Here is a 16,102-nt window from a genome sequence, read left to right as displayed (position 1 = left end):
CCTCCCTCCCTTTCCTCTCTTTTCTCACCTTTCTCCACATACAACTCCTATTGCCACTAAATCACGTCATCACATGATTGCTGACAAAAATTCATAATGGGGGAAACTGCTGGGATGTTAAGAGAAGGCATAATAGTGCTCCCATTGTTTCCTTTGTGAGCTCAGGTCACAAAAAAAAAAGAATGGTTGTTGACTACAGCAATACCATAAATAGATTTACGGAACTGGATGCTTATTCTATGCCTAACATCAATAAAATGTTTGATGACAGTGTAGTATAGTATCTTTACTACACTCGACCTGAGGTCTGCCTATCACCAAATACCGATAATCACATGGATCGGAAATGCACAGCTTTTGAAGTAAGTAGTAAACTTTACTAGTGCTAGTTGTGCTTTTCAGCATCTTAACAAATGGCATTTTGCTATACTGATCAGCGATCAGTAGGAACTGTTGACCATTAAATTAAAAAAATGTTTACTGCAACATTCTGAAAAGCACAACTAACACTAGTTGTAATGTATATTTTGAAGCAATCTTTGCTGTCCACGGCATACTTGAAAAGCTATACATGGATAATGCCAGGTACTTTGTATCTAACGAACTCCATACTTTTGTTACAGAGTAGGTGTTCACTCATATTACATCAAGCCCTAGGTATCCACAACCAAACGGGTTTATAGAACGCATGGTCCAAACCGTAAAGAAAACATTTATGAAAGCCAAACAATCAAAAATGGATTATCAAATGGCCCTTCTACGCCTCAGAAAACTCCCCTTGACAGCCATCTGCCATTCCCGGCAGAAATCCTATACAATAAGAAAATAAGAACAAGACTTCCAACCTTGTTAAACATGGATACCCCCAAAAGAATATGAGATCAGAGAATGATTATAATATGAACTCGTTTATTTCCATTAGCTGACTACTATATATACAAGGAGTGATTAAAAGGGAAGTAACTCGATGTGTTCCTTATACTGTTACCATGAACAATTTTCTTACAAGTTTTTTTAGCCTGACACAGGATTTATTTTGAACTTTCACTAAACATCTACTAAATAATGCAGGACATTTTCTAAAAAAAGTGGACTTTAATTACACGTTGATGAACACTATCCTTAACTGACTTCATAATGGTCTAGGCGACCAAAAAGAGAGTATAAACTCCACTTCTGTATCCAATAATTACTGGGGGGAAAAAAAAAATCACATTTTCATAAATGTTAACTGTAGGGGAAAAGAAGTTTAAGTGAAATGAAATCTCTTTGCCCCAAACAAAATAATAATAAAAAAAGGAATAAAACAAAATGATATCTCCTTCTGATTTAAAATGCACCACATTTATTTTTTAACAAAAACAACAAGATGAATAAGCAAAGGTCCAATCGGTGAAAGTTCTTGCGAAGTCATTATGATTAGAATGCTAGATGAAAGTCCTTTGTGGAATTAATAAGATTAGAAGGTAAAAGTCTTGTGTGAAAACAATGTCCTTATTTTGAGGTTGGTGTTTTAACTGGCAAAGTTCGCCTTATTTAAAAGTCCCATGAGGAAAATAATTTGTGAGGAAAGTAATTTGTTGTTATTGATTAGAAAATGTGCGGAATGGGTGCATGTGTAAGTGTGATTTTTGAATGCCCGCATGGCGTGTATAATTATGGTTCTGACAGCGAGGATGTTATGAAAACGAGAGGCATGTTCCCGTGTGACGTTGAAGCAAGAAGAAAGGAAAAAGGAGGGAAGAAAGAATGTTTGATGCGTTTTTATACATTTTGGACCGGCTCCAAAACAAGATTGCTACTGCTGATATTTTAGTTTTTGGAAAAGCGTTAAAAAGACAATCTTCTAAATTTTCTCATTGGTCGCTTGTGTCGCGTGACATTGTCGTCAACTACATCTGCCAGAAATATGTTCATTTTACTTTTGTTGTTGTGGGGAAAAAATGTGTGGACGTATTTGAAATTATGCCGTTGCTGGAAGAACTTATTTTTGTGCAAAATGCGCGGGAAATTAAAATGAATAAACGTTCATTTATTTGCGCGCGAGCGTGTGTGTGTGTGTGTGTGTGTGTGTGTGTGTGAGTGACTGCACAGAACAGATTGATTGCTATTCGTTAGTATTGTTCTTAAGTGTTACATTTTATTTATTTATTTTTAATCTGTTTAGTCTATATTTAAATGAATAATTAAATGTCATCAATCCCCCCCTTTATAAATTGATTACCTCAACTCCTTATATACCTATTTTTTTGTGTGTATTTGTCTTTTTTAAATTAGCTTGAACCGTGGCTATTTGCACCAATATTTTTTTATGTGAAAATAGCTATTATTCAGGGAAATACTTTACGTTTCATCTTTTTATTGTTAATTAAAAATATTTTGTCTAACTCGAACGATGTAACAATTAGAATAAAAAAAATACAATTAGAAAAATATCTACAATGAAACAGTTTGAACGTATTTTTTAAACCGGAAGTTTGATCCGTACTTTATCGAATGACGTCACCACTAACCGGAAGTTATGGCTCGGAGTTGTCGTTCGGAGTTATATACCACAGCACGTGGTCGTGTTATTCCTAGTTATTCGTGTGAAATTAAATTATTTCAAAATGTTGACTTCGAAGACATTTTTCAAAAAAACAAAGAAAGGAGGAGTGACTAAGATCAACAGAGAGCATTATCTTCGTGATGACATTGCTTGCGGATCGGTTTTATGCGACAAATGTGGCCGATTTGGAACTACCCCAGTCCTACAAAAGTCCACCTCTCTTCTGACTATAGCCGGTGAAAACATTCACCATTACTTGATCCCCGACACTAATGTTGTTTTACATCAAGTAAGTCCGGTTATACCCGATCGTCGATGAGGCGATTGAAAAATTCATTTCATTTCTTCCTCTTTGTATAAACTAAAACTTTACAGGAACATTATTTTAATTTAAAACAAATAGATCTCTAATTTTTAATCGGTTTTAGTTTTATGGTTGAAATATAAATCCGCAGAACGTTTTTACTGAATTATTATAATTTTGATAGACATCAGCTATAAATTTAATTTTATAAAACAAACATGGCGACCAGTGAAAACAATAGGGACTACATTAGGTCTTAAATATCATAAAATCTATTACTCCCCGAGAATTTCAAATGTGATATTCGTTCAAAACAGACCCGAATATCTTTAAAAATCAACTTTTAAAAGATGAGTTGGTACTCAATTGCATTTGGACCAATTATTTTTATAAAGTGAAAGTAAAGTTACAAAATATGTGCATTTATTAACAAACAAAATAACAAAAAAAGCGGTAAAGAAACAAATATATAACAAATAAAAGTACTTCACGGGCGATGTGGACCCTGTGTAAACGTTTTCTTTTTTTTTTTTTTTAATGAATACTCTCTGAAGTGCGCAAAAGGTTTTCTGGGTTTGTACACATAGATTCGAATAGGTTGTCAAAAAACAAATATATAACAAATAAAAGTGATGCAAAGATAAGTGGGTCCAGCAGACGAGTCTCGTTCGGAAAAATCTGAACAGTTAGGTCACGTGACATGTGACACCGGTGCTTCTACCATTATTGACCCTTTGAATTCGTTGAACTGCTTTATGCAAACATTTGAACTTTGCTGTTAAAAAAAAATCTGTTTTCCTTTTTACGTTGATTTATCTTGCCTTTGGTTGCAATTATTTATTGTTTTTTATTTGCACTTTTTCGTTATATTTATAGTAATAAATGTTCAAAATTTGCACTTGTTCGTTAGTAATAAATGTTCAAAATTTCTTTGAATTTTTTTCTTTGAATTTAAAAAAAAAAAAAAAAAAAAAAAAAATTACGGCGAAGTTGTACAACCATCACCCCATGCGTAATTTCTATACTGATAGGTTTTTTGAAATTTTTTCACTGGATTATTATTGATTGGACACTAATTAACCAGATTATGAAAAAAAAAAAAAATTGAAAAAAAAAATCATTTTGACATTTGAAAGGGGTGCTCACTTTTTAGTTAGAACAATAATGTGAACAGACATCTCGTTGCTCAACTCCCCACAATCTCTCATTAGACACGATCCCAAGTAGCAGCCCCTTACATTCCAAGTGGCAATATGCATTGTTTGGTGTGAAGAGTGAAAAAAATCCATCCCGTTAATCCCAGGGTTCTCAACCTTGTTTGGTCCATCATGCACCTCTTTCACCATTTGTAAGAAAGTTACCCCCTCAAAAAGTGCACTGCTTTGCTATTTCAAGTAATACGACATACAAAGCTTCAGTAACGTTTTGGTTTTCTTTTTTAAAATCTGTAGAAAACATCTTCACTTTTTTAGAGCATTCCCATGGTGTTCCAAAAAAAAAGTTTTCTTATCTTTGAATTTGATGAGGATGAACATTTTGCAAATGTTGCTTCATCTTTGCTTGTTTCATAGAATCATTTGTCAAAACTTTAACATAAATAACACTGGGGACTTTTTTCTCCATCTATGATGATGGATGTAAATCCATATTCAATATATGAATGATCATATTTTCTTTTTTTTTTTTTATACACATGATTGGATCCGAATTCTGTAAATACAAACAAGAAAAAATTAAAACTATGAATGGGTTGAAAATTCACCCCCGGAGGACCCAAAATTCACACCTGGAGATGAATTTCGCCCCCATTGAGTACCTATCCATTAATCCTTATTCTTGAGTGGATTTTGGACTTGATAAGTGTTGACTTGTTAATAAAAAAATGAGATCTGCTATAAAAGCAGTTGAAACTGTCGGATTTTAACTGACTGCAACTCAACGGGTTAAACCAGAACTCGACGTAGAAGGAAAAAACAATGAAACTCTTACCTTACGTCTTTTCTTGGTCAACAGGAGTTGCAACGAATTGCCTCGTTGCTTACAATGACAGATCGTCTTTGTAACAGTAACTGTGTAATGGGTTGCTGGACTAAAACAAAAAGACCAACCAACAATATCGATGATAGGGGGTCTTTTTATACCCAATAGTCGATTCTATGCAAATGTTAAGTCTGATCCACGTGAGTGGACAAAAAAAAACACTATTATAAAAGCAGTCGACCAAGCACTTTCAAACCTTTTGCTTGAACGACTGCCACACAGAATTCCATTGCTTCACCCCTCCACATCGAGTTCCCCTAAGTAAAAATTACCACAAAACAAAAAAATATTTTGATGAATAATTCTTTAGATTTTACTCTTTTATATCTTTCTCAATTTCTATTTGCAGCTTGATATTCTCGAAGATTCTTTCGTTACAAATGTCATCATTCTTCAGACAGTCATCGAAGAGGTAAGTTGAACTTTTCTGGGAGATAGGGGGGGTGTCTACAGGCTCTACTTAGGAAGTCATTGTTACCCAATAGCAGCAGATTCCATATAGGTTCTCAGTTGAAACATAAAAATAACAGCCAAAATGAGAATAATAGTCTGAATAATCCAACTTATCAACCCTTATCTAAAAAATACTGGAATGCATATTTTTGTCATAAGGTTTTAAAAGATAATTAAGATGATGTAGGCAGCATATTCTATGGCCCTTACTTATAGGGCATAACATCACGTCTTGCAATAAATGTTCTTTGGAATTTCCCAAATGAAGTGCGTGCAGTGTTATGCCGTTCATTCATTTCCCATTGAAGTCTGTCAGATTTATTTTTGTCATAAACAAACTGTGATTGTTACTTTAAACATTGTAATAAACTAATTATGTTAATTGTACAACACAAATAACATTATTTTTAACAGAAAGTTAAGAGTTAATTTAGATTTTGAATTTTTGAGATGAGGATTATTTATTGGTATTATTTGGATGCTTTGGACTACTGTTCTCATTGAGTGTTATTTGCACAACGTTTCAGTCGATGAACTTCTTCAATGTATCCTGACGAGTGTGGTAATCTTTTTGTTGGACGTGGTAATCTTTGTGTCGGACTTGGTAATCTTCACAGAATTTTGAGTGGAACCCTTATTAAATTCACTCTAGTTTGACAAAATACACCTGATGAAAGTTTGAAATTAACATCAACTGAAACATGTAAATAACGCTCAAGACGAGAACAGTTGTCCGAAGAATCTAAATAATATGAATTTGTCATTATTTTTTTTATTTTTGTATTTGTTTTTATTTTTACTGATTGTTTAAAATTTTACTCTTAGGTAAAGCGTCATAATATTGCCGGTTATAAACGACTTCAAGAGATGATTGCACATTCAGCAAAGTACTTCTACGTCTTTAGCAACGAATTTCATCAGTAAGTTTGAATTTTAATTTTTTTCAAAATTAACTAATGATTTTTAGAAGGTTCTAGGACAGTTGCATACCAGACATTTTTGTTCTGGACAATTGCCTCATAAGACAAAGATGCTTGCATAATTTCATACCTCTTTGTAATTACATTTAGTTTTTAAAGACCATTATCATTAATATATTGGGAGGAGTAATACATTTTTAAAATGGAATAAAATGATTTCTTAAAGTTTTAAAGAGTTTGTGACTAGTAACTCCCCAAATTGGTACTTGTACAGTTTAGTCAAGACATTAAAAAATGAAAATATCGAAAAAAGTTTAAATTGTACGTATCCGTTATGAAATGAAGTTCTCCGAAAAAAAATTTCACTTAATGTCATCAAGTAGTTTTTTTTTTTTACAGCGAAAAAACAATTTGTTATGATACCGAGCAAAAGGTTTGATTTTTAGGAAGAAAAGCTAGAATTAAAGATGGGGAGGGAGTGTTGGCGCGTTACATGGAGTTATCTCCCTGTGACATGGTGTTCAGCTCCAGCAAATTTCACAATGGCTGACTTCAACGCGCTCTCATAAGAACGTGTTTTTCCGCTGTAAAAAAAAAACTACTCGATCAAACTAAATGAAATTTTTTTCCGGAGATCTTCAGTTCAAAATGGATACGTACAATATAACCTTTTTTCGATATTTTCATTTTTTAATGTCTTGACTAAACTGTACAAGTGCCCCCAAATTAAAACTATTTAGACAATCTTAGTTCTGCTGACTTTTGACTAAGATTAAAAGTGTTGATCTTTTTTAATATGAACAACTTGTTTAGATATTCTAACATTGCCAACAAACATTTATGTAAATCATGCTTTTATCCTTATGGATGGCTGAAATAATCTTTCTTTTTCTCATCTCTCCTGAACACTAACCCAGTTGTGTCTCTCGCACCTTGACAAGGTTCAAAAGAGATTCGCAAATCTGATAGGCCCTGAACTGGCATCTAAGCTTCAGCCTCTATCCCATCGACGAAACGTTGCATCCCTCTGCCTGTTCTACAAGTATTTTAATCGTGAATGCTCTAATGAACTGCAAGCACTTGTGCCCCCACGACGTGAACACCCTCGACAGACCCGACAGGCCGCAAAATCCCACCCCCACACTGTAGAGATCCCTAGATGTAAAAGATATTTCTATTCCAGTAGTTTCTTCCCCAGAACCGCTAGACTTTGGAATTCCATTCCAGGTCCCTGCTTCCCCAACTGTACCGACGTGCAGAAGTTCAAGTGCAACTTGAACAGACATCTTGCTGCCCAAATCCCCACATAGTGCCCCAGTAGTTTTTGCCCCTGATAGTAGCCCCCCTACACCAAAGTGGCAATGTGCCTTGTTTGGGGTGAAAATGTAATAAAAAAAAAAAAAATTATAGCGCTCTTTTAGAACTCTTCATTGGTTTGAGGGGCATAACTCCATTTTACTAAGAGATTCGCTCATGTTATATAACAATTTCGGATGTTAAAACCAACACGGTTTCAAGGAATTGTAAGGAAAGAAAAATGCAACCTTTTTTTTTTAAACAAAGAATTAAAACATAAAAGAAAAATAATTTTTATTATAGAAAACTGACATAGCTACTGTATTTATTTTTGACTTTTTTTTTTTTATTAAAAAAATGAATGTTTCGGTTTAAAAGAAAAGGTAGTTGTGACTTATAACATTAATAACAGAGTGAAATCATAAAAATAGGATGAAAACGTTTTATTTTTTAACTTTTTTTAATTGTTAAGGGATTTAAAAATGTAATTTTTAACATAACTAAAAACAAGGTATATGCAATGATATTTGCAGAGGAATTGCAATTTTTATTATACAAAACATTTGGGTTTGTATTACTATATACATAGATCCGAAAAAGTTGTCAAAAAACAAATATATAACAAATAAATGTTATCGAAGGCAAGATAAGTTACTTTTCTACCTAACTGGATAATTTTTTTAGTGTTTTTATTTAATGTAACATGTTTATAAACTCGAAAAACATACAATGTTTACCGATGTATTTGAAAATTGGCAACGGCGGGGCACTCTCTGGTAAACACGGTAAATAACTTCTGATACTAAAGTTATTGGAATGTTTTCTTTTTCTTGCTTTTTTTTCCTGGAAATTGTAATCAAAGATGTTTACATTTCAAATGTTTGCAGATCCACGTATATTGAACGGAAACCTGCTGAATCATCCAATGACCGAAATGACAGAGCTATCCGAAAAGCCACTAAGTGGTATCAAGATCACCTCGATGATTCTGGCAATATGGATGACAGCATAAAAATGGTATTGTTGTCTGATGATAATGAAAATAGAGCTCGGGCTGAGGAAGATGGTGTCTTAGCATGCTCTGGTGAGTGAACTTACAAATTGTCATGATTTTTTTTTTTTTTTGTTCAATACTCTGTTAAATGCTATCAACCTCTGAAAATTATATTTTCTTTCACTACAAGAATCAGCAAATGCTGGTCTGGATCTTATTAACAGTGATTTGTTTTTGACCATCCTACCAGCTAATATCATCATTTCTATCTCAAATTTGATTGACTTTTAAATGTTTTTGTGGGCTTTTATTATTATTTTTTTTATTTAGGAATTTTATGTAAGGAATAAAATAATAAAATTTGAATCAGGGACATTAAAGTGATAAAAAAGAAATTCACAGAATGCTTTAGTAAAAGTATGTATAGGTTCTGGAAATTTGATGCAAGCACACTCTTATAGCAAAATTTGGAAAATAAAAAAATCGATAAAAAATAAAACAATGGCCTTTTGTGCCTATAAAGCCTGTTTATAAGAAGGTTCAGATGGGCAACTACGTTCTAAGAGTTTTGATTAGCTGCTGATCCATGAGTGAATGATATATAATAGGAAAATTCTTGCTTGAATTAATCAATATTTATATATTAACTAATGAAGTACTTCATGCCAGTAATAAAACCAATTTGATTCTTCAGAAATCAAATAATTACATTTTTTTCTTCTTATTATTACTTGAATACTATTCTTCACAACATTTTTGGGGAGGTAACCTCATGTGTATAATATCAAATTTATTTTTCGTTTTCCTTTCTTTTTCACTTTCCTTTTTTCCTTTTTCTTTTTTTCACTTTCTTTTCTGTTTTTTTTTTTCTATTTCTTTTCTGTTTTTTTTTCTATTTCTTTTCTATTTTTTCTGTTTTTTCTATTTCTGTTTTTTTTTCTATTTCTTTTCTGTTTTTTCTATTTCTTTTCAGTGTTTTCTATTTCTTTTCAGTGTTTTCTATTTCTTTTCAGTGTTTTCTATTTCTTTTTGTTTTTTCTATTTCTTTTTGTTTTTTCTATTTCTTTTTGTTTTTTCTATTTCTTTTTGTTTTTTCTATTTCTTTTTGTTTTTTCTATTTCTTTTTGGCTTTTTTCTATTTCTTTTTGGCTTTTTCCTATTTCTTTTTGGCTTTTTCCTATTTCTTTTTGGCTTTTTCCTATTTCTTTTTGGCTTTTTCCTATTTCTTTTTGGCTTTTTCCTATTTCTTTTTGGCTTTTTCCTATTTCTTTTTGGCTTTTTCCTATTTCTTTTTGGCTTTTTCCTATTTCTTTTTGGCTTTTTCCTATTTCTTGTTGGCTTTTTCCTATTTCTTGTTGGCTTTTTTCTATTTCTTGTTGGCTTTTTCTATTTCTTGTTGGCTTTTTCTATTTCTTGTTGGCTTTTTCTATTTCTTGTTGGCTTTTTCTATTTCTTGTTGGCTTTTTCTATTTCTTGTTGGCTTTTTCTTTTTCTTGTTGGCTTTTTCTTTTTCTTTTTGGCCTTTTCTTTTTCTTTTTGGCTTTTTCTTTTTGGCTTTTTCTTTTTCTTTCCTGCTTTTTCCTATTTTTTTCTGTTTTTCCTATTTCTTTTGTTTTTTTTTTCTTTTTCATTTCCTTTTTTTTATATTTTTCCATTTTTTCCCCTTTTACTTTTTCTTTTTTCTATTGTTTTCCTTTTCCTTTTTTTCTATTTCAATTTTTTACTGTTTTTCTATTTCTTTCTTTTCTATTTCTTTTTTCTTATTTCTTTTTTCTTTTCTATTTCTTTTTTCTTTTCTATTTCTTTTTTCTTTTCTATTTCTTTTTTCTTTTTCCTTTTCTTTATTTCTTTTTTCTGTTTTTTTTTCTGTTTTTTCTATTTTTCTTTTTTCTTTTTTCCTTTTTTCTATTTTTTCTTTTAAAAGAAATACTTGTTGAACTTTTTAGTGTATGAACCGACTGGACAAAAAATGCTCAACATCTGAAATAAAATGTGTGCATTAAATCTTCATTTCAAACTCACAGACAAAACTCTAAATGTAAATATTAAAAAACTTGAATTTCCTGTTTCTTTTTTGTAGTGAAATATTATGTTAAGAACTTGCAGAATGCAACACATTTGCTTGACAAACTGGCGGCCTACGAAGACCATGAAAAGGTGAGATTTTGATAAATTCCAGCAATTCAACTCAGTTTTTTTAATACCTGTAAGCATTAGGTACACAAGTGTTGTGGAATTACTAATAAGTTAAGAAAATGTTAAGACTGTAAATCCATAATCAAGGGGAGATAAATTCTTTTCTGGCGGAGTTATCTCCTTTCAACTTTGTTAGTTTAGTTCTTGTGTAGAGCTGCCGAGAGACACTGGCAGGCACTATTAAAAAGAATGACTTTGAAGATGGAGATATATTACTTCTGTCCGTGATAATTATGACATGCAAACTCATAATATCGGACTGAGACTGATAGATGTAATTTGTATCATTCTCTGTGTTGCGTCCTTGTAAATAAAATGTCTATGTCAAGTCAACTGTATTTTCATTTCTTCGACTATTTTCTGTCATTCATGTGCTACACATATTCATCTTCAGACAATCTTCTGCAAGGCATTAGTAGTTATCATATGCTGACACCCCTATTCATAGTAGAAAGAATAACCAATTTATGTGAGAGAAATAAGAACCAGATGTGAAGAAAGTAGATATTCTGTTCATACTCTGTTAGTAATGGCAGAAGTTCCATAGTTTCTTATAATAATAAGTAATACATTTTTAATACAAGAATGCAATTTTTATAATTCTGGCCCTTCTCTTCTGATGAGAAGCATTTAGCTTCAAAATGCCATGGCCTAAAAAGTATTTTTTTTTTTTTTTTTTTAATTTTCCCCTTAAATTTTCGTTATTGTTCTAATGATATAATAAAGTTATATATAAGCTTTTATTCCTCACCTTTCATTTCCTACTAGAATTGTCTGGATGGTGCAATGGATAAAAGTTTTGAGTTATAATTCGTTCATGGTGACAGTTTTCCTCAGTAAGGGGTGATATTAAGAATACAATTACAAGTGAATACTTGTACTGCATCTTAGTTGATAGATCAAGAGCAAGCTACTCTCATGAATTAAATAAAAATACTTTATAATCACATAATTTATAAATTAATAAATATTTCACATATTTATTAATAAATACTTAATATTTCATTTAGATCAGATAATTCTATGATTTTGATGGATTTCTTTTTTCAATCATTTTATTTTCATTTTCATTACATATCACTATCTTCTACATTTTATTAATATATGTCGGGTACTAATAATAATTTTGTTTGTTTATTTTATATAATTTTCAAATAATTAAAAAAAAAAAAAAAATCGGATGACAGAGCCTCCCCCACTTCTCACTCTGCCATAGAAATAATAAATGAATAAAATAAAAAACAAACTTTCTTGTTTTAGGCAGCAGGCAAGAACCTCTTTCCGGAGCATCTGTCATTCTCTGAAATCAACAAAGGGGTGAAATTTGGAAAATATCTACAAGGAAAATTCCAAGCCAGCCGAGAAAACTATTTAGAAGGAAGAGTGGGTGTTGTTGGTGGTGAGGAAATGGTAAGTTGTAAAAATAATATTTTCCACCCATGCGGACGTACGTTTCTAATACATCGTTCTAGGTTTTCTTGGAATTCTGGGATTTCAGATTTTTCCATATTGAAGTATTCAAGTTAAAAGCGAAAAGAAACTAAAGAAAGCAGAAGACTTGATCAATAAGACCTTCGCAAAGTCAACAAAATTCACCAACTAGCACAAAGCACAAAAAAGTATGAAAAAGCAAGTAATGAAGTAGCAAAATCTATCAGAAGTTTATGAACTGAAGAAGTTTAAAAAAAAATCAAATGTATATACTGTAAACTAACGTTAACGCAAAGCACTTCATTCTGTTTTCAACTATTAATAAAATAAAATAGCTGAGAGACCCCCCTCCACTTCACCTGATAAATAACTTTAAAAACATTAAATTTCACTGTAACATTTCAATTTATTCCAGCCATTTTATTAATAGTTACCTGACTCCCCCTCTACCTTCTTCCAAATAACTTTCATTTAATTCGGAAAATGCTGTTTTAATTTTTATTTTCCGGTAGCATTTCAGCCCGGCGTTGCCCGGGTGTTTGAAGGTGTATGTTGAGCAAAAAAAAAAAAGATAAGCGGTCAATTTTTTAAACTTTGACCCCTATTATGACCCCTTAACATTTATTGTTTTGGACTCAAATCAAGTTATTAAGTTAGATCCATGTCCAAGTAACCTATATCTAAAATTTCAAGTGTTTAGACCCAAAATTAGCGGAGGAGTTTGGTAGAACTCTCAAAGGTCAAATCGTTGAACTTTGACCCCTTAACAGCCAAATTTCTGGTTAAAAACAGATTACAAAGATTTTCCCAAATCTCAGTACCCTGTATATCAAATTTCGAGTCTGTAGACTGAAAATTGACAAAGTAATTTTGTAGGGAAATGTACACACACACAGACAGACAGACACTTTTACTTTTATAGATATATAGATTGAGGTTTTGCAATAATATTGTACAATGTTTGTTTATTCGGAGCATCCATAAATTGGAGATGTTTTACACACTATCCGTGAGTATCTTCTGTCTCTCTGTACAGCGGTTTGTCAAGACAATCTGGCATGAGGATATTTTTTCCTACAAGTAAACCCTGACTAAATATTCAAAATCATCAGTATGGCTAACCTACATTATCTTTTATGATGAATGGTGCATCTTCTCCAAGTTATGTTACTCCACCAGAATAGATGAATTCTATTCCTGGAATCTAGTAATAGAAAGAGATAAAAAAAAAAGATATACTACGACTTAAAATGGTCAGCTGGGAAGAGGAGAATTATGTTTTCAACGTTTTTACTAACTTGATGTTTGAGAGATAAAGAACTTAAAGCAATATTCGAATATCTGCGTGTCTCTAATAGAGTTCAAGTGTTAGTCGCAGGGAGAGGGCATCTTGATTTCTGAGAATTTTGACTGAAGTAAAATGAAATAGATAAAAAAGTTGAATATAAAAATGTTAATATGGGGTTCCAGAGAGGAAGCAGGAGTTCCTTGGTTTTCTAAATTTTTTGAGCGCTCTTGGGACAATGTTGGGACATGGGTTTTGCTAACGTTGTTGTAAATTAATTTATTCAGATTTAGTTTATATCCATAAGATTGAAACTCTTTGGAAGCTGTATATTAGTGTCTGGAGAGTATTACTGGAAATATAGAAACTAGAATACTTCCATGTTGTTAGGAGTCGAGTCTCTTTTTGTGGTCAGCCTATATATATATATATATATATATATATATATATATATAAATATATATTTTTTTTTTTTTTTTTTTTTTTGCTTGTAATATTAATAAGTAGCAGGGCGCCCGGCATTGCACTGTCATAAAATATGCTTAAATATGATATTTTGATTAATGCAGATTTCGTATTTATTATATTGGACCCAAGTTAAAAAAAAAAAAAAAAAAAAAAATGTAACTAATGCGCCACCACCGAGAATTGAAACCAAAACGTTTAGCTTATGATTTACTTTTCCTTTGATCTTAATGCCTGACCTATGAAGAAATGTTTGCTGCAAGCTAAAAATGAAAACATGAACCAATAGTTATTACGTTATGCATGCATATTCGTAATGCCGTCGTTCGACCTTCACCCAGCAAATTCCATTTTTTTAATTTCCACACTTTTGCATCGATTTTCCCTTGCTAAAGCCCAAGTAAAAAGTTTCGCATTATGTTTGAATACCCTATATATTAAGTTTGATGTCTGTAGACCAAAAACTGACAGGTGTTTAGTATGCAAAATTTTTTAAACAAATATATAAACACATACATAAATATATTATAAAAAGAGGTTTGTGTTTACTAAACCTTTTTATGCAAATATTATGCAAGTTTAAATCATGTAGAATATCTGCATGAATATAATTACACGTAATAGTTAACTAAAGATGATCATTCCATAAGAAAACTAGAAAAAACTAATAGGGAATTCATTAAAATGAATGTTTAAAAGAATATCCAAATTAGCTAGATCTTTTGCAGATGAGTTGTATTTTCTTTTTAAATAAATAGAATAAAGAGTTTTTAATAAAGAGTTATCAATACACACAAATTTTTTTTTATATATATATATGAGCAAATAGTTAATAAAACATGTTAAAAAACACTTTGAGTTAAAAACATTTAATCTGAAAAGGAAACACTTAATAAGTGGATAGTCCTTAATCCGTGGAGTTTCGAAGAAATACTTTCCTTCTCATCCGAGGGCAGGAATTAGCAAAATGCGGGATCAGATTTTGCATACAAAAGTATTTGATGAAACTGCAAGTAAGTCAAAGATCTTACTTGATAACAAAAAGTGAAGCAGAGGGAATATGGTGAAGAAAAAAGGTGATTTTACGTGAATAGTTAGTCTGGTGAAAGGGAAATTATCTAATGACGGTGTGTATATATATATATATATATATATATATATATATATATATATATGATCAGATTTTTTTTGTGTGTGTGTGCTCATATGTACTTATTTGGATGCTATTTTCTTTATATATTTGTATGTTTGCGCTATGTGTGTATGTATGCATTTGACATGTGAACAGACAGGCTTTTTTGCGACATATAAAATATAGTTAATTTTCACATACATATCTGTGTAGGTAATAGTTTCCTTTTTCTTTTTCTAATTCCTTTTATTCTGTCTAGGTCATATGAAACTTCTAGCCCAGAGACCAGCAATAATTTCTTCTATAAATTGGAACGTTGTTGCCTATCTTTTAAAATATTAAATTGTTTGCCTTTATTATATTTTGTCTATCAATGAAAGTATATGGTCTATTTTTATCCGAGCTAAATTTATTTTTTTGGCTCTTTCAACTTAACCTTTTCAATTAACAACCTCTAACTGCATTTTTTTTTTTTTTTTTGGGGGGCGGTGCTATTCCCGCATTGGATTTTGCATATCAGTTGATTTTAATTTTATTTGGACTATATTATATGCTTAGATAGACTATGCAATCTTTTCACTTGCATTAAATTATATGTCTTTTCTTCATCGAACCTGAAATTCATTTGGAATATCCTTTTGACCTTTTACTTTTCTGTATTTTATCAGCTTTCACATAAATACGATTTCTTTTTATAAACATGAGTTTTCATTTTGTGTGCTAACAAAACATGAATAATATTTTACTAATATCTCCTCTGATGATACGAGTCATTCATTGAAACTCCATGGAATAAGGAAAAGTTTTTTTATTTGTATTTCTCGTCGAAAAATAAATTTGTTGTAAATTTAAATTTACAGGATTTAATTTCCTATTTTCTTATATTATCGCTCTATTCTGAATATTGAACCTTTTCACTGGTTGGGATTGTCATATAAATATTAATAGTAATATACTTGCTTTATGTTGCAAAATTATTCAATTTGTAAATTGAAATTGAGTTTCATTTGAATTATATAAGTGTTGGGACGATTAATG

At 31.3% G+C, this 16,102-nt stretch overlaps 1 protein-coding gene across 1 annotated transcript in view; it reads left to right on the top strand.

The window, feature by feature from the left end:
- The first annotated feature begins 2,518 nt into the window (after positions 1 to 2,518).
- The window catches only part of LOC145246597 (exosome complex exonuclease RRP44-like), a 69,644-nt gene continuing 56,060 nt past the window's right edge, over positions 2,519 to 16,102 (top strand). The window contains exons 1-6 of the mRNA XM_080108257.1: positions 2,519 to 2,837; positions 5,242 to 5,304; positions 6,171 to 6,265; positions 8,449 to 8,645; positions 10,636 to 10,712; positions 12,012 to 12,161. Coding sequence (XP_079964383.1) covers positions 2,610 to 2,837; positions 5,242 to 5,304; positions 6,171 to 6,265; positions 8,449 to 8,645; positions 10,636 to 10,712; positions 12,012 to 12,161 — 810 coding nt within the window. The 5' untranslated portion in view covers positions 2,519 to 2,609. The remainder of the gene's footprint in view (positions 2,838 to 5,241; positions 5,305 to 6,170; positions 6,266 to 8,448; positions 8,646 to 10,635; positions 10,713 to 12,011; positions 12,162 to 16,102) is intronic.

Source organism: Euprymna scolopes, chromosome 24, assembly GCF_053919585.1.
Source record: "Euprymna scolopes isolate OS-2025 chromosome 24, ASM5391958v1, whole genome shotgun sequence".
Taxonomy (NCBI): domain Eukaryota; kingdom Metazoa; phylum Mollusca; class Cephalopoda; order Sepiida; family Sepiolidae; genus Euprymna; species Euprymna scolopes.
This window is presented reverse-complemented; position numbering and strand designations above follow the sequence as displayed.